The sequence below is a fragment of the Micromys minutus genome (genome assembly GCF_963924665.1).
Source record: "Micromys minutus genome assembly, chromosome: 17".
Lineage (NCBI taxonomy): Eukaryota > Metazoa > Chordata > Mammalia > Rodentia > Muridae > Micromys > Micromys minutus.
Window position 1 is genome coordinate 2,478,508 of NC_137952.1, and position 18,355 is coordinate 2,496,862.

Genomic DNA, 18,355 nt, shown 5'->3' on the forward strand with positions numbered 1-18,355 from the left:
CTCACCTCTCTAGGCTCTCTGGTCACAGTTCCTCAAACCCGTGGCTGTTTCCAGCTCACAGATGTGGCTCCCTCTGCTTCTCTCCCCTGCACGTCTCTTGGCTGCTTAAGTGTCATGCAACAGACACCGCTGCTTTTGCCACCACATCTCCTTGCTCCCGACCCTTAGTCCTGTGCTTTCAACCTTTATAAAACATCTTATGTGTGTACATGCAGGGACCAGGGGAGATGCTAGGTGTCTTCTTCTGTTTTCTTTTCTTTCTTTTTTTTTTTAACAACTTTTCTTTATTCTTACATGTGAGTACACCACTGTAGCTGTCCTCAGACACACCAGACGAGGGCATCAGATCCCATTACAGATGGTTGTGAGCCACCATGTGGTTGCTGGGAATTGAACTCAGGACCTCTGGAAGAGCAGTCAGTGCTCTTAACCGCTGAGCCATCTCTCCAGCCCCCTTCTTCTGTTTTCTTACTCTTTTTCCTTGAGCCAAACAATCTCCCAGAACTTGGAGCTCATTTGTTTGGTTTTGGGGGATGGGTAGGTTGGTGGTTAGACCGACCAAGCAACCTTTCCTGTAACAAGTTACAGGTGTGTGAGATCCCAACCGGCTTTCTCTTTTTCCTTTGTTGGCAAAAGCTAGTTTTCCCTCTACATTGAACTACGTGACTAGCTGTATATGTGGGTGCCGGGATCTGAACTCGGTCCTGCTTGTGAAACAAATACTCCCTACCCCTGAGCCACCTCTCCAGGCTCCCATTTTTTTTTTTTTTTTTTTAATCTTAATGAAGCACAGACACAGAGACCCACACAAATGTGTAACTTCATAAATTCTTCTAAAGTCAACAACCAGGAAAATGGACCTTGGCAACAGGACCTTGCTAGTCACCTGGTCTGTGCTCACCCCGTCAATCTCCCCCCCTCCTGGTGACAACAGCTTCAGCTTAGTCATCACCTCTTACATTTTTGAGAAGTTTACGTTTTATGCTTTTGCAAATGGGTTTGGAGCAACTTCATGCTTCCACAGCTATTCTTGGATTTCCACACACCTGTCTGTCCCTCTACTACCAAGTGTGCACCCTCCTCAGATCTATAGCTTAGTCTTAGCTGTTTATAAAGTATTCATACCAGAGTTTCTCCTAAGCATATATACGCTCTCTGGCATCTCTTCCCTTTCCTTTGACATTTGTCTGGTACCTGCACACTCATGTACAGTTTGACACATCCCTGTCTTGTGCATTACCTGTGAGTTGGCCTGTACCAGAGACTGGCCTGAACCTGGGTGTGATCCTTTCTGAAGGAGACACATGAAACTTGCCTGTCTCTGAGGATGGCCACGGTCATTACACCTGTGTCATTCCTGAGTCTGCAAAACAGGGCCGCCCCAATTCTACTTCCTGTTTCTCATTTAATAATCAGAGCACTGGAGCTGGAGAGATGGCTCAGCATTAAACACAGTCACTTTACTCTGTCATCAGACCCACATGGCAGCTTAAAGCTGTCTGTAGCTCCAGTTCCAGGTGATCTAATGCCCTCTTCCAGATTCTGTGGGCTCCCGGCACACGTGCTGCATATTCATACATGTTGGCAAAACAGACATATAGAATTAAAATAAATCTTATTTGAAGAATCAGAATGTCAACACATGCCTGGCAGTGGTGGCAGATGCCTTTAATCCCAGCACTCTGGAAACAGAGGCAGGAGGATCTCTGTGAGTTCAAGGCCAGCCTGGTCTACAGAGTGAGTTCCAGAGCAGGTAGGGATAAACTGAGAGATCTTGTCTTGTAGGGAAAAAAAGGGATGTCAATCCAGAATCCCAGAGATAAAGGGCATATAATCTGCCTCCTTTTTGGTAAGCGCGCCACGTGCTTTAATGGAGCACCCTCTAGACTCTCAGTTCTAGCGGGCAAGGCAGATCCATGCCTACATTCGGACTCTAGGAGTGGGCTTAGGATGTGAATACGGTCCACCACTGACCACAGTGACCAAGCCAGGGAAGGGCACAGGACCCAAGCCAATGAAAACATTTCATAAAAGAGGCACGCCCCTTGCTCTGCTGAGCTATACAGACAAATAGGCTATGCTGACTACCTTCACCACTGCTAAGGGAAGCCCACTTGAGTGGACTCAGAGGAGAGCGAAGTCAAGGGATGGAGCGAGCACACCTGCTCCGATACTCTTGAGGCACCTGGATCTTGCTATGCCCAAAGGCTACACTTTCGACTCCTGGTTACACTGGTTTAAAACTCTCCCTTTCAAAGGGTAGCTGAAGTGCAGCACTTGCTTGGTAATTAATCCTACAACCCTGACTGGCTGCTTTCCTAACCCTTAGGCTATTTGTAAGTAAACAGAATGTGCTTCTCCACGTCTGTCCTGACCATCAGTCTTTCTAGCTCCTATGACATCCTGATGATATAAACTGCTGCTCCTTTCAGGTTCGAAGAGCCAAAGGTTAATTTCTTCAATCCAAAACATCTGGCTTTCCCCAGTGAGTGGAGGATGGGGTGGAAAATGGGCTCCTGGTTTGGTGATTTGAGGGGCAGTCCCCTACAAATACTATTAAGGTAACAACAATGAGAACTGGTGTGGCTCTGTCTCCTCATGAGTCCTGCTCCTCCTACCACAGCCTTTGTCAGCTCCATCCCTGCTTCTGACCACACAGCCTACGAATCACTGGGTGGGTATGGGGTTCTGTTTTCTCCTGTCATCTGTGCTAGGAATGATGGTTTTCAGCATGGCTGGAGAACAGTCTACCACTGAGCTATCACCCAGCCCTGTGCAGAGCCTTGAAGACACAAGAAGCTGTCCCTCATAGCTCTTGATGTGGACACCCGAAGCTAGTTCCTCACAGCCGTTGACTCTCAACCTCATCTTCCACTGGAGGAACTTGTTTTAGCCTCAGCTGAGAGAAACATCTGGATGGAAATATTAAGTCTGCTGAGCTGAGGGAGGCTGCGGCTGTCACCATAGCCTCAAATGCTGGCTGGCCACTCCTGAGGCTGGGAAAGCATTCTTCCTAAGCAGGCTGCCTCGGGCCTTTGATCCATTGCTATTACTTAGCTGCTGGCACATACCTTGTCACTTGAGTGGGGACAGAAAAAGCTGAGCTTTTAAGGGACAGACTGAAGAGAGACCGTAGGGTCAGGGAGTCTGGAAGCAGGAACCCTCAAGTCCATGGGATCTGCTCTGATCTGGTCATGAGGGGTAAGGACTAGGAACAATGTAGAACAGTTCCTCTGGGCCTCAGCCTCTTCCTCCCTCTTGCTGATACCCACTATACAGAAGGTAGGCCATTTGTTATCTGGGTCTAAGCAAATGGAAAAGAAAGCTGTGGAGAAAACCAGAAGAGACAGGGCGGGGCCATCATACCCCCAATAACTGACCTGACGGGCTTCACCAACTCAACAGTGGTAGTGCCTCCTTAGAGGCAGTCTCACCCTGGCCTGACTTAAAGCAATCCTCTGACTCAGTCCTCTTCAACGCTGGATTCTAGGCATGCATCAAGCCTGGCTGGATGCCCTTTCAGTAAGCAAAAGCTATCCACAGAAGAAAGTTAATCTGGTGCCAACCGTGTGATCACGTGGAACTGCGCTTCCCTACACTGCTAACCCGCTAAGCCCAGGTTTGTAGTCTGCCTGCTGGACAGATGAAAGGAGGTGACGCAGTGAGGCTCGTAGGCCAGTGGCCGCACAGGGATGCACTCTCCAACAGGAAGCTGCTGTCAATTTTGCCATCAGGAAGTTTTTAGTTCAACCATTTAGAGAGACTCTAAGGGACAGGAACCTGACCTACAGCCCCTGCTGTGCACCTATAGTTCCACAGTTCAGACTCAGAAACAGGGCCACACCTTCCGTTCCAAGTGCTTGTCCAGGCGGGCCAGAGCTTCTGTCTCTCCTCCTTGCCAAACAGCTGGGCCAAGTCCTTCCGTGGGGAATCCTACAAAAAGAACAGTAGCATGTAGCATTGTAGGTCAGGTCACCTCAGAAACAGCTTAGTAAACACAACTATAAAAATGATCATTTCCACTATTCAGATTGATCTGCTCTTTAACTGGAACCACAGGCCTTGGACTTGGTGCTATGAGGTCTGAGAAAACCCTTAAATGAAGAAGGCAAACTTCATTCCGATCAGAAGATAGTCTGGGCAAGAGGAGGGAGGCAGGAAGGTGGGCTGGGGACTAGTCATCCCAGCAGCAGACAGTGATCTACACAAGGCTGCTCCAGCTAGAACAGCAGCCTGGCAGGGCACAGGCAGGTGGGGGGGGGGGTGGATAACAGCAGTCTTTTCTGTTTTTTTCTTTTTCCATTTTAAGACAAGGTCTCTCATGTAGTCCAGGCTGGCCTGTTTCTCCTACCACTGTCTCCCACTTCAGAGATTACAGGCATGTGCCACTAGACCAGTATTTTCTAACTTTGACAGGGAAACAGGAAGGCCACATCCCACACAGGAAGCAGTGGCCGGTGTAGTGGCTGCACATACTCACCCAGTTCCTCCAGGGAAGGCACGCCATAGGTGTCATCGTGGTTCTCCTGGATTTCAGCTCTGCAGTTCTCCATCTGCTGGCTACTCACAGCCAGCACTGGCTTCTTGGGCAGCTCCATTCGGCTGATGAGGGCCTGGAAGCGCTTGTAGGTAAGGGGTGGCTTCTGCCCATTCAGTTCAATGATTCTGGGGAACCCAGAGCACATCTGAAGTTACTCCAGAGGCCCTCTGCTCTGGGGTCCTTGACCACCCGAAAAAGAACCCAAGTCTCAAGAAGCTCTGAGGGTTGCTCTCCTCATCACCTCACTGTCCTGCCCCTAAGTAGAAAGGGGGGCGCAGGGGAGGCTGTATCTCCATTTTACAAAGAGGGAAAATGAAGCCCAGAGAGCTGGAACAGGAGCCTCAGGTAATGGAGCAAGGCAGGGCCAGAGCTGGGACTCAATTCCAGGTTCCCTGGTGTCCACGGGGAGCCGCCTAGAGACAGAGACTGACCGTACCTCTCTAATCAGACAGAAAATCCCCCACGGGCCTGCGGGCACCTATCTGACCACACCAAGGGCTTCTCTCTACCACATTTTGAGCTTCTGAGGGACATACTGTGACATGCTCCTTTCTTGGAGGACCACTGTCCTGTTAGCCCTGCTCACCAGAGCAGAGATGTGAAGGCTGGTTAATGCTCCCTAAGTCAGAGTCTGGGGCTACGGTAAACAGCAACAGCATAAAGAGTGTTACAGTGTGCCAAGTACTGTTCACGGGAAGGAAAGGCATGAGGGCTAAGAAGAGGGCTCCCTGCTTCTGTAAGGATAAATGGATGCTTTGTGGCCAGATTCCTGGGCTCTTGCTGGCTGAGAAGAAGCTTATGCAAGGCCTGCCTGTCCGGGTGAGTTCATTTCCTTCCTGGTTTGTTCTCCCTGTGCTGTCCCCATTAGCCCAGATAGGAGCTGGCTGCTGCCTCTGCAGTCCCTCCCTCCTCTGGCACGTGGCTGGGGAAGGGCTCCACACCAAGCCTCTCCTCCTGAGGGCTTGGCTCACGTGCATAGCTGTGTGACCCAGCCTCCTGGCAGCCAGCCCTTGGTTGGGGAGAAGGGCAGGGAGCAGCGGCAGCTACAGAAGGGTGACATCACCAGTAGGTAAGGGGAGACAAGAACAGAAGCTGGCCACTGGGGAAGAAGGCTCGGCTGTGGTTGCCAGCACCCTGCAGGGGCTCTAGAGCCCTCAAACAGTATAGTATCAGAATGCATGGCCCGGAAACCCTGACAGGCAGAGCAGACCGGGGAATCATCCTAGGAGTGGAAAATAGGTCTGAGAGCACAGAGGCCTGCTGGGAGGAGTGACAGATGGGTCTGCCGAGGTTAGAATTCTGTAGTTTGGAAGCACAACAGGGGTGGGGCAAGATCTATGAAGACCTTGTGGAGATAGAGCCTCCGTGCTTCTGCAGCTTGGGCCTAACCAAGCCTCTTTGTTATCTAAACTGGGTAACTTCTTGGTGACTTTTTTAGACCCCAACTCTGGCCCATTATTGTTCAGTTTTTAGAAAATACCAAACTTCATAAGCCAGTCAGCCCTCTTGCTGAACTGGTCCAAGTTCCACTTAGGAGGAGCCAAAATCAACAATCCTCACCATGAGCAACCTTTCCAAGAGCCCCATGTCTTTCTTACCTGTCTAAGTCATAGAGGGTGTGAGAGTTCTCAGTCACCACCTCCACACCAGCTTCCTTGGCCATCTTCATAATGGCTGCATCCCGTTCTTTCCCAAAGGGTTCGGAGTCATACTCAAAGGTCAGGCGGGTCACCCCCCATTCCTGTGTGGAGATAATCGGTTATGCTGGCTCAAGAAGAGGGACCAGGGCACTCAGCTTCTCTCGGGGAGAGAGCAGGGCTAATCTTGAGCCACGTTAGAATAGCTACAGAACAAAGAAAGGGCCGCAGACGACAGTTTAAATTGGACAACAAAGAGCTGGAGGCTCAGAAGTGTGGATCTGGCAGCCAGGAGGGTGAGGCCAACAGCACTGCAGTGCTGGAGTCGGAGAGAAAGGAGAGAGAGGCGCTGTGCATTCACTGTGGCCTTGAGGTGGCAGAATGAGGCTATAAATACAGCGTTCCCAGGGGAGCCCCCAGCCCACAGAGAGGCACTGACTCACAGGGGGATGAGGGAGGGGGAACCGCCCCCTCTGCAGTCTTCCCAAGCCTCCTCAGACTCTACAAACTTGTGGCCTAGTTTTTCTGGCAGACTTGTGCTATGAAAAGTGTCTTAATGGTTTCCACAGCAACACTCCCTAGGCTAGAAGCAAACAGAGCTAATGGCTCTCTGAGCTGGAGAAAGAGAAGCTATTCTGAGTCCAGAGAAAACAAACTGGAGGGACTACAGGTTGTAAAAAGGGAAATTTTTTTCTGAGCTTTCAGTCACTTCAGGTAGGAATAACCAGGTCTCCTAGCAACACCAGGAGAAAGTGGACCTTGTGAAAGCTATCTAGACAAGCCATAGAAAACCCTATAGTAACTAGCAAGAAGGAAACACTCTAACCAGACTGTGGTCACAGTCCCTTAAAGCTTTGAACCATTGGTCAATATCCTAGTTCAGTCCTGCCTGGGGAGTAAGTTCTTCACAGGGCGGACCTCCAGCTCATCTGAGTCCAAATGCCCTTACGATGCTAAGTGGTTTAGAGATGATATCATTACATACTCATATAACGCTGTGAACAAGAAGAGTCTCATTCACTGACAGCACCCACTTCAGGATGATTCTCCTGTGCCTTGTCCTATTTCTACTACAGCACTTGTCACTGGCAATGAAGCTGACCATTACTGCCTGCTTTGCCCACCATTGTGTGAACTCCGAGCAGAAATCATGCTGGGTTGTACAAGTATCGCTATAACCTTATCAGCCAGTATGGGGCCTGGTAGCTTGTAGAAGCTCAATAAATACACAATGAATGACTCAATGAACAATGAATGGATCTCTGTTTCTGAGCTACAGACCATTTGGCCTCTGAGCTCCTGGGAGAGAGGAGCAATGTGGAGGGATAAGAAAGACAAAATATTTTCTATTACCATTGTCTTGGTTTTATTGTGCTGGGGGTGGGACCAGGCCTCATGCATATTAGGCAAGTGCGAGACACAGCCACTGAGACAGCCACAGGCTAACAACACGCACACAGCATGCACGAGGTATGCCAGGTAAACACACAGCTCTACGTCAGAGAGCTCAAGACAACTTCCTGGCCAGGGGTGCATGCTAGCTTCCTTACCTGTAAACCTGGGACAGCAGAACCCACCCCTCGGGGCTGCTGGGGGTGGGTGTTAGTACATGGTAGCAGCTGGAACAGGACTCGGTCAGTCCCCAGAGAATGCTAATGACTAGTGTTCAGAGTAATGGTGGCGGTGGAGGGGCTGGAGAAGCTAGGTTTTTTTGACATTAGATTTTCTCTATAGAACTTGGAGTGCTACTGAAGATGAAGGAAACGGTCTAGAATGTTCTGTCCATGAGAACTTTTGCCTCTGTTTGGGCTTTAAAACAACCATTTTAAAGAGGCAGGAGGAAATGGGCTTGCCTCCAGTATGGCCCCAGAATGAAGATTTTATTAATTGTTTACCACAGGGTAACAGGGACAGCTCCCCCAAATGCCTGACTGACTTTTTTCCTAATAAGCAGAGTAAGTTGAGCTGGGCAGCACCCCTTGTTAGACAGGAAACCCCACCCTCATCAAGAGTCTTGGCAAGAGCTCTAATAAACACTGGCTTGAGCCAAGGAAGCATAGGAAGCTAGCGGCAGCAGGGCGGAAGGACTCACCACTCTGGTGTCTGGCTGAGTTGGGACCTTTCCAACACAATACTGATTTTACAGTTTCCGCCCTGCTGGCAGATGTCCCAGCTGTCTCTGCTTCTGACCCCTCTAGCAGCCATTTTAGTGACCAGACAGGCACCATATTTCCATTTTGCCAGCCAGAATAGCATTTCACTGTGTGGGAAGATGTCCAGCAGCAGAAGCTCCCTCTCAGTCCTCCATGCTCACCTTGAACAGCCTTGGGAACACATCGGCTGGCTGTCCCCGGACCACAAACAGACGGGAATTCAGCTTTCTTAAACTCGTGTCCAGATCTTCCAGAGACTGCAGTAGGAACCTGCAGATTCCACAAAGACCCTGTTATTAACATGGGTAGGGGGTAGGGTGGAGGTGGTAAACCATCTCTCTCTCACGAGTACACACATATACACACCACACACCACACACACACACACACACACACACACACACACACCCCACACACACCACACACACACACACACACACACCACACACACACACACACACACACACCACACACACACACACACACCCCCCCCACACACACACACATACACACACCACACACCACACACACACACACCACACACACACACATATACACACCACACACCACACACACACACCACACACACACCCCACACACACACACACACCACACACACACACACCCCCCCCCACACACACACACATACACACACCACACACCACACACACACACACCACACACACACATATACACACCACACACCACACACACACACACACACACACACCACACACACACCACACACACACACACACACACCACACACACACACACATATACACACCACACACACACACGCACACACATATACACACCACACACCACACACCCCACACACACACCACACACACACACACACACACACACACACACACATTCTTTCTTAACAAAGCCACTGTTCATGCCAAACAAGTTGGTATGGTGTGTACAGGGTTGGAGGCCTAGCCTGAGCTCAGCCCAGGAGTGATGGGGTTAACCTTCTGCTTACTAGCTAGCTATGTGATATGAGGCACACTTAATCTCTTTAGTTGCTTTCTCATCCATGCCATGGAATTAACAGTAGAACCTATAGACTTGCTAAGATGTTACCTCATGAAATTGCTAAGAATCAAATCAGATAATGCAAGGAAAACCTCAGGCACAGAGCCTGGGCACAGAACTCACATGATCACTACAGGCTGCTCTTGGTGCTACTTTGTATGTCTGTCAAATACTAAAGTTGCAGCCACAGGCTGAGCCATCTTTGCAGATTTGTTTGGTAGGTGGCTCACTTTCTATGCCTCTCTGTGTCCCCAGTCCTTGAGCCACAAGCACGGTGTACTTGTATAGCTATTGATTAGTTCAAAATCCCAGTGGCAAACAGGTACAGAGTGAAATATCCTCTCTTGCCCTCCCAAGGCAATCACAATCATCAGTTTGACTATGGATCTATTCCAATTCCCAAGTATTTTCATAACTTGACTCCCGCAACACACGTTGATGAAAACAGAACTATCCTCATTTTGCAGATAAAGAACTGACAAGAGAGGTTAGGGACTTTACCAAGCAGATGGCTAGTAGGTGACTGAGCTGGCATAGTGATCCAGGCAGACCAGACTCTAAAAGCCATGTTTTTTCTCAGTGGTCCATCTGTAAACACTTCAGACAAGGGCTGAGAGTCTCCTGAGCCTGGAACACAAACCTCACCCAGACAGTCTTTCCACATGCCTATCTTCCTTCTCAGGACCTAAGCCTGAACAGGCCAAGATTTTTATGTCATGGCCCCACCACAGAACCTGCTGTAGATCCCTGGCTACATTCCCTGACTCCTGGAGGCTTATAGAAGCCTTGAGGGTGCCAATCAGAACTAGGCGCCGCCTGCTGCCTCTGATGTACATAAAATGACATAATCCCATGCCCAGTGCTGCAGACCCACATTCCAGCAGGAGCCCTGCCCAGAGCATCACTGAGCACATAGGCTTACCCAAGGGGTTGAGACAGGAGACTGACAGCCTAAAGGTTGCTTTGAGGCTCCTCAAGTTCTCCTGCAGTGACATTTCTGATTTAGAAAACCTGACATCCTTTGAATGCTAAACCTGCTTCAATTTGAATTTACAAGCCTGCTTAAATTGGTCTTGGGGTGGGGCCACTTTGATGGTCACCCCTAACACACACACACACACACACACACACACACACAAATAAATAAATAAATAAAAATAAAGAAGACTCAGGGGAACAGATAGCCTCAGCCACCTGAAACAGGAGGCTCTCCGTGGCACCATTCCACACCTCAGGGCAGAGGTACTTCCATCAGAAGATCCCAAGATGTCCCAGACACACACAACTCACCACACCTCAGAGAACTTCGATCTGCAGTTACCAAGGCTGAAACGCACAGGAAATATAAATTCTAAAGTATGTTGCAGTCTGTTTTCTATGCAACTTTATTTTTAGAACTCATTTACTAAAAGGAGAGCTTTCAGCAGCATCTCTACAGCATTGATGAATAAATACCCTTTTCTTCTCTGACAGGAAGCAGAAGGCAAAGTCTATAGCTAGCAACGAAACAAAGGTGCAATTCACAATGGCAACAGCTACATTTACTAAGCACTCCATCCCACTTGCTTTGCGTGTATTTAATTATCAGACAACCCTGTCCCTGGATGTCCCCATCTTACAGATGAAAAAACTGGCATTCAAGGATTAAGTAACTTCTCAAGCATGATATACCTCATAACTGGCCAGAGCTAGGAGCCCCGGGTCCTACAGCTTAGGGCTCACTCTCAGCGCCAGGCTCCTGGGCCTCATCAGTGAGCACACCCACTGCTCTGAGCAATGTACGCTTGAGGTGGGTGGTACTGCCTAGGGGTCAGCTCTTAGAGAGTATCTCAGCTCAATTAGAGGCTAACATCTTTTCTGCAGATCTGTGCTTCCCAAAGTGTGGTGTGAGGTTCAGGAGCCTAGCTGTGCATGACCAGGAACTTGCTAGGACACACATACATTCTTGGGCTCCATCCCAGACTTCCATGATCAAAATCTGCCTGGGAATTCACTTGTCCCTGAACACCGAGGAAGCTCCACTGTGGCATGCACTTCACCTTGACCTCAATGTTGGTACACTGTGCACTTTTGATTCAACTCTGCTTCTACTGGGTTCTACCCCAACCCCCTTAGATTCACGCCATTTGGCACTTAAGGAATATTTACCTAGTGGGGTGGTGGTGGCCCTTGCCTTTAATCTCAGCCCTTGGGAGGCAGAGGCAGGCAGATCTCTATGGGTTGGGGGTCAGCCTGGTCTACAGAGTGAGTTTCAGGACAGACTACAGTTAAACCCTGTCTCAAGATCCAATCACCACTAAAGAAAGGAAATGCTGAACTTCTTCCACCAGCCATACTCCCCAGGATGAACTCAGAACAGCTTCTCAGAAGGCAATAGGAAGGAGACAGAGAGATTCCTCTGTAGTTTTCAGCCCCCAGGCAGCCACAGATGGGGAGGCCACTACCATGATGTCACCTTTTGAACCTGCCTGGTGATAGCTCAGCAAAGCATCAAAGGAACTAGAGGGAGCTGCTCCTGGACAGTACGCGCCCGACAGGCCTAGGCTGTCCTAACCAGGGGGAACCTCCTCTGCTCCTGCTCACTTCTCTTTACAGGTAAGCACTGGAAGGGGTGCTGCTGGGGCTGATCTTCATTTACCCTTGCTCCCAGTGGAGATACAGGGCCAAAATGCAGAGCACACTCCTGAGGGAGCGGTCATAGCCCCCTAGGGTGCAGTCAGAGCTCCCCCTTTTGAATAGTCCTTGACAAACTCTAAGTCCCCTGGAGTCAGAGCAGAAAGAACTGGAGAAAACCAAATTGGAATTTCCCAAAACTGTCATCCAACAACTCTAGGAGGAGTGAGTTCCATACGTCCACTCAGAGACCTTCTCTGGGAACATAGTGACTGTGCTGAGAAACACTTGGTTTATCTGTTAACAGAGTGGCTGGTGGCAGTGGGTAGGTGGGGTGGTGAATTCTTCACGTCCAGACGTCCTTGACCAAATTCTTCTGCAAGCTTATCTAACCAAACAATACTATGAGCTGACAAACTGGTAAGAGGATATTAATGGATAGAAATTCACTTCCAAGAAATTAAGACTTTAAGCCCCACCAAAAGCAATAATCTGATCTCACAGTCTGCAGCAGAGGCTGATTCCTAAATCTCATATAAACAGAAATATAAGTTTTGGTTTTTGTCCTTTTGCAAGGTGCTTAATTTTAAACAGCTCCATCAAAGTTTTTACCCCTCTTGGGCAAATGGAAACGGGCTCTTGGCTTAGAGAACAGTGAAGCCAGAGTTACAGTGTGAATAGCTCAATAGCTCAAGGAACACAAATCTCTACTAGAAACTGCAGATCCCACCTCCTCCTTGTTTACCAAGTTCCAAGGCCACCCTCTCTGATGGCCCAGATGTCCACCTGCATCCTCTTCTAGATGACAAGAGTCTCCATCCTCTACCACTGCCTAGCTTCTGAGTGAAATGGCTAAGAGAGAGGACACGTCTAACTCCCTCTGTTTTGGAAGCTCCTGAAAGAGATGCAGCGCAGAGCCAGGGACCAAATGATGACAACAGAGGAGGAGGAGAATCCTGGCTGACAGCTAAGCTGTGATAGAGAGAAGGTAACTGAAACTGGATCGAGTCTGACCCATTTTTAAAATCTAGAAGCCCTTCTCAGCTGCCTTTTGTGTTCGTTCCTGCCCGCAGCACCTCCTTTCTAGATATAGCAATTTGGGAAAGGACAGAGGAAAATGGCAAAAAGATGCTAGAAAAATATTCCTGGGAGCCACAGAGCTAGCAGTGCCCCACAGACTTCCTATTATCACTAAGGCAATAGTATGGCAGTCTTCTATGCCTACATGTGTGTGCATGCACGCACTTTTCCAGGTTGCCTTTCTCTTTCACTAACACTGTGACTATTTTAATCTGATTCCATCTGCAGGGAGAGAGTCAGTGTAACAGAGGTGACGGATTCAGATCTCCCACTTCTGCCAGATGGGTCCCACCCTTCCAGAGAGACTGTAGGTTGCTGAGGCAGTGGGGGGCAGGGCTGTGGTGCTGCAGCCCCATTCTCTTAGAAGACCCCCAAGTTAAGCAGTTCCAGAAGATCACTGCAGTTATGCAGAAGTGGAGCTGACGGGAGTGGGGGGCTGGGGGCCTGGGGAGGGGGCAAACTCCTCGCCTCCAACCCAGTGCACCAAATAGCATTCAGCCCTGCTCTCAGATCTTTGGGAGCAAGGACAATGGAGAGACTGCTGGAGTGAGCCTGCTTCCAGGCTCAGAACAGTTACCACATTCGATCCGTTTTGTGTTATTTCACCTTGTTCTGCTAAATGCCAAAGCCAATTAGACTTCCGGTCAATGTGCTGAAGCAACACACTCCCTGGGTTCCCTGGCTCTCTGCTGCAGTGTATTCGTGCAGCGCTTCTGAAGCTTGGCTGCGTGGCCAAAATGAAAAAAGGCCACCCAGGCCAGAGCAAGTGAATCAGAAATGGGGGAGGGGAGCCAGGAAGCTTTCAAGGATCCTTAAGTGATTCCGATGTGAGGTCTCCATTTATGGCTTTTACTTGTCTTTCTCTGCTCAGAGGCAAGTTTCTGGAGGCTGTGCGAGCCAGCCTGAGCCCAGTGCTCAGCCGCGGCCTACCAGCTACAACCCCAAAATCACCTCTCAGCATCTGCATCCCCACAAGCATCCAAGCCGCCTCATTCCTTTCCTGCTTCATTCTTTTGAAAGTGCAACTCCAAAAGGGTGACCTACAGCCCCCCTCCCCCATAAAACCAAGTTCTTAGTTTATCGGAGTAAAAGGTTCTCTTATCTCCACTACCACAAAGGAGTAGGCAGTCACAGACAACGGTCCCCCAAATCCCAGTAAAAAAAGAAACTTCTTCGTGACAACATAACAGATAGGACTCAGATTCTATTGACTCCGTCCACACTGGCACACTGCCAAAAGGAAAAAGAGGGCAAAGTCTGAGCCTGGTTTAACGTCCACAGTAGTTATGGTCATTTGTCGGTGCGTGTGTCAAGACAGAGGAACAGCACAGCCTGAAAGCGGCATAGGCTGGCTCTCCACAGGACTGTCTCTGAGTAAACGTGGCAGGAAGGGGCACTTAATAGACATGCTACTAGGAACACTTTCTCTCCCAGCAGGGCAAACCCCTCTGGGAGAGGAAGCAAGGGTGCTGAGAGCCACTGTCTCCCGGAACCACCCTGCTCATCTGTGTAGCAAGGCCAGAAGCAAACATCTCTCAACAATGCAAACAAACCAAGCTACTGCAGGAGTGCTGACCAGTGATGGGTACATGGTGTATCCCAACTTTTCGTTTCTGAATACTGGTTACGGAGAAAACACATCAGCTACCTATTTATTCACCATGCCACAGAGCGCCGGAAAAGGGCTCTCAACCTCTCGGGAGTTATCTGGGGTTCCTGATACTGTGGTTTTCTTGTTCCTTACCCTCACAGCAGTTCCATGGCCCAACTGTTCTCAAAAGATCATTTCATGACAACAGGAGGAAGGGCTGACAGGTGATGCCACCCTCTTTGAATATCTTTCTAGTTAAGTTGTAACTACAGAAGGGATCCTCTCAGATGGGTTAAGGGGACCTCCTGGGAAAGTGCTCAGTGGGTAAAGGCACCTGCCTTCCGCCCTGGAACCGTATGGTGAATGAGAACCTGAAAGTCGTCCTCTTAGCACTACCATATCATGCATGACCTTTTCCCAACAAATTTTTTTAAAAATTAATGAGTTAAGAACACAAAGTGCCAGTACCCGATAATGTCCTTAGGCTCTTTTAAATACTGGCTAATGCTAAGCTAGATTCCCTAATCACCACTACGGCTGTCTATGAAGAGAGATGGGAAAAGGGGGGTGGGGGAGATTCAAACAAATCCGAGGCTTAGGGAAGCCCTTGGGTGTGGGGTTCAGAGAAAAACTCCTTCTCTTGAAGAACTCTTCTCTCCTCTCCCACAGCACATCCCTAAAATCCCAGTCCCTATTCTGCCATGGACTGGCTGCATGTCCTCCTAAAGGTTGACTTCGCGTTTCTAGGAGAGCCTCGTCAGCATAGAGGGGTCGTGACCTCTGTCCCCCAGGCCGACTCGGAGTTCAGAGCGGGCCACCCAGGGCAAAAATGCTGTGTCACTGACCGCAGGCTGGAGTTTCTGGGCCCAGGGGAGTCCGCTCAGTGTTACCACCCCGCAGCATAGGGTCTCCTCACCTCCATCGGTTGATGCCCACGGACGAGGAGGCCGCAAACCACGGGTCGAGGATATAAACGCAGCGCACACAGCGCGCCCCGCGCACGGCAGCTAGCAGCGCGGGGTTGTCGTGGAGCCGTAGTCCTTTGCGGAACCAGTGCACCGAGGACGCGCCGTCCGCGCCAGTCGACAGCGCGGGGACCGTCGCTGCCTCCACTGCAGCCGCCGCCATCACCGCCCGGACTGTGTCTCTGTCAGCCGCTCCGCCCCTGACCACACCGTCGGTCCCGCCCAGCGCCCGCCCAGCGACCTATGCTGCAGCCGCTCCCAGCCATGGCTCCACCCCAAGGAGGCTGGATCGTCTCTGTGATTAGGTGAGACCTGGTGGGACCCTCCCCCTGTTCCATTGGTCGGCAGCGCCGGCAAGGCCCCGCCCCCTCACGTTCCCACCATGTGTGGTCCCCGTTTGGTAGCCACCCCGGTGACGCAGGATGGCGCTGGGCCCGCCCCGCGTGGGCTGGGTCTGGAAGGACCCCGGATCTCCGACGCATTTCGCGTCCCCGGAAAGATAGTGGTTGCGGTGACTCCGGCGCGTGGCTGACTGACCAGTCACCAGGCCCTTTCTTGCATTTCATTGTACTGTTCATATGCGAGGCTGAGCGGTGATTGCCTTACACAAACTGTCCTGTTTTCTATTCTCATCTCATCCTGGTTACGTCCACTCCACAAACATGAATAAAACAGATGTTTATTATTCTTACTCTGCAGTAAGCTTAGGGCACCCCAGTTTGAATGACTTGCACAATGCCATGAATCCAGTAAGATTCCGCTCCGAATCTTCCGATTTCAAAGCTGCTTTTAACCCACTTCCTTGCAGAGAATCTTGGCATTTGCTTGCAGAAAGGCGTAAGGATAAAGGAGAAGTTCTTGTATGTGGTAGACGTGGGTTTGGAAAAAAAGGCAAAGGTTCCAGAGGATGTGGGTTGAGGCAGTAATTATGTCCTCCAGATGAATTTGTTTCTTGTACATTCTGTTTAGTGGACAGTGTTATTATTTTGCACAAAACTCTGAACTGGATTCCATGTGGGAATCAGAGATGTGCAGGGAAATATTCCCCTATCTCTCCACTGGAAACCCTTTGATTCTTTGGAGATTCTAGGACAGGGTTTGCCCATGTTATACATGGGCTAAGACAGGCTAGTTGGAATGGAGAACTGGAGCGATCAAGCAGAGAACTGTTTCAATTTGTCCTTGTGTTGATCCCATGTGTAGACCCTTCCCCCTCTTGGGAATGAGCAATGAAAGAATCTAAAATTTAGCCCGGAAGTTAATGGCATTAATTGGCCCCACTCTCTGACTACAGTGTCATTCTGATTTCCACGGCTTTGGACATGCTGTTCCCTTGCATAAGTCACATGTCCAGCCTACACCCTTGTACCTCCTGTTTTCCCTGTGACAGCTGTCATTTTCCAGTTTCATTCATGGGCCCAAGCTTCACAGGGGCTCATCTCATTTGGTTCTTCTTCTTTTTTCTCCTCCTCCTCCTCCTCCTCCTCTTCATCTCTGGTCTTAGCACATAGTCCTGGGATTTCTGAGCTAGTTTATGTCAGCTCCATCCGACTATACTCCCTGGCATTCAGGAGCCTTGGCATCAGTCAGCTGCATTTCCCAGATCCAGCTCAGTACTTGGCACTGACAGACCAAGTGAATAAAAACATAAGAGGCTCAAACTGGCCGAGCCTTAAAGTCTTTCACAGCTGCTTGCGGACTCTCTCCTTTGAATCTCCTCTGCCAGTAATGGTCCCCGTTACTTTTCTTTAAATGTCTGTTTGCTTTTCATTATTTTTAATCTCATGTTTCGCTGTGTGTTTGCATACAAGTGTGTGCTCATGAGGGCATTCCAGGTGGACTCCAGAGCAGAGTGTTTCCAGGGGCTGAGAACTACCCACAGGTCAGCTTCTATGCTAGAAAAGTACAGTTAACCTCTGAACCATCTCTCTAGCGCCCCCTTTCTTTTGGAGACGTGTACACCTTTCTCTTCTGTCTCCTTGGGTCCCCACAACACTGAGGGTCTGCAAGGAAGAGAGCAGGGAGGGTAAGGGTTGTTGAGGATAGATGTTTTTGGTTTGCATCCAGACAAACCACAGCAAACCAACATGGTTCCACATGGAGAGGTTTAATAGATCGATGAGACTGGGGTCGGGATGGAGAGAGGAGAAGAGAGAGAGAGAGGGAGAAGGGGAGGGGGTTTGGTCTTTTATAGAGGTAGTGACATCACTTGCTCCCTGGTGTGGGTGGGCATCTGAACTGGTGTATCCTGGGAATGCTTGGCTGTTTCCATAGCAAAGGATGCACCAGGTCCCTGTCACTTGTAGGTGACCCCATTGCTGGGGGTAGGAAGTATCCTAGTATCAGTGAGGAGGTGGTCTGTTCACAAATGGCCGTTCAGGGAGTAAATTCTTCTCCTCTGAACTCCCACCATGCCGTGTCTATCTCCTGAGAGCCCTCCGCCATCAGGGGCTGCCCTATCTTGTTTATGAGCTGAAATTCTGCTTGCTTCTGTGTGACCCTGGACAAGCTGGTTGAGGAGAATGGCAGCAGGCCATTCTGGAGTAGTGAAAGCTTACATCTGATCCTCAGGTAGGAGGCAGAGAAGGCTAACAAGTGGAGAGTGGCTTTAGCTTCTGAAACTTCAAAGCCCAACCTCTATGTCACACCTCCTCCCACAGGGCCCACACCACCTAATCCTTCCCAGACAACTGTGGACCAAGCATTCAAGCCTCCTATGGGGGCCATTCTCA

At 49.8% G+C, this 18,355-nt stretch overlaps 1 protein-coding gene across 2 annotated transcripts in view; it reads right to left on the bottom strand.

Annotated features, from left to right (window-relative positions):
• The window catches only part of CRY2 (cryptochrome circadian regulator 2), a gene marked incomplete at its 5' end in the record, with an annotated part of 30,383 nt that extends 14,597 nt beyond the window's left edge, over positions 1 to 15,786 (bottom strand). For both annotated transcript variants that reach the window (XM_080931691.1, XM_080931692.1), the window contains 5 exons: positions 3,845 to 3,933; positions 4,481 to 4,665; positions 6,139 to 6,281; positions 8,492 to 8,600; positions 15,575 to 15,786. In XM_080931691.1, the coding sequence (XP_080787817.1) occupies positions 3,845 to 3,933; positions 4,481 to 4,665; positions 6,139 to 6,281; positions 8,492 to 8,600; positions 15,575 to 15,786 (738 nt within the window). The remainder of the gene's footprint in view (positions 1 to 3,844; positions 3,934 to 4,480; positions 4,666 to 6,138; positions 6,282 to 8,491; positions 8,601 to 15,574) is intronic.
• Positions 15,787 to 18,355: the final 2,569 nt, after the last annotated feature.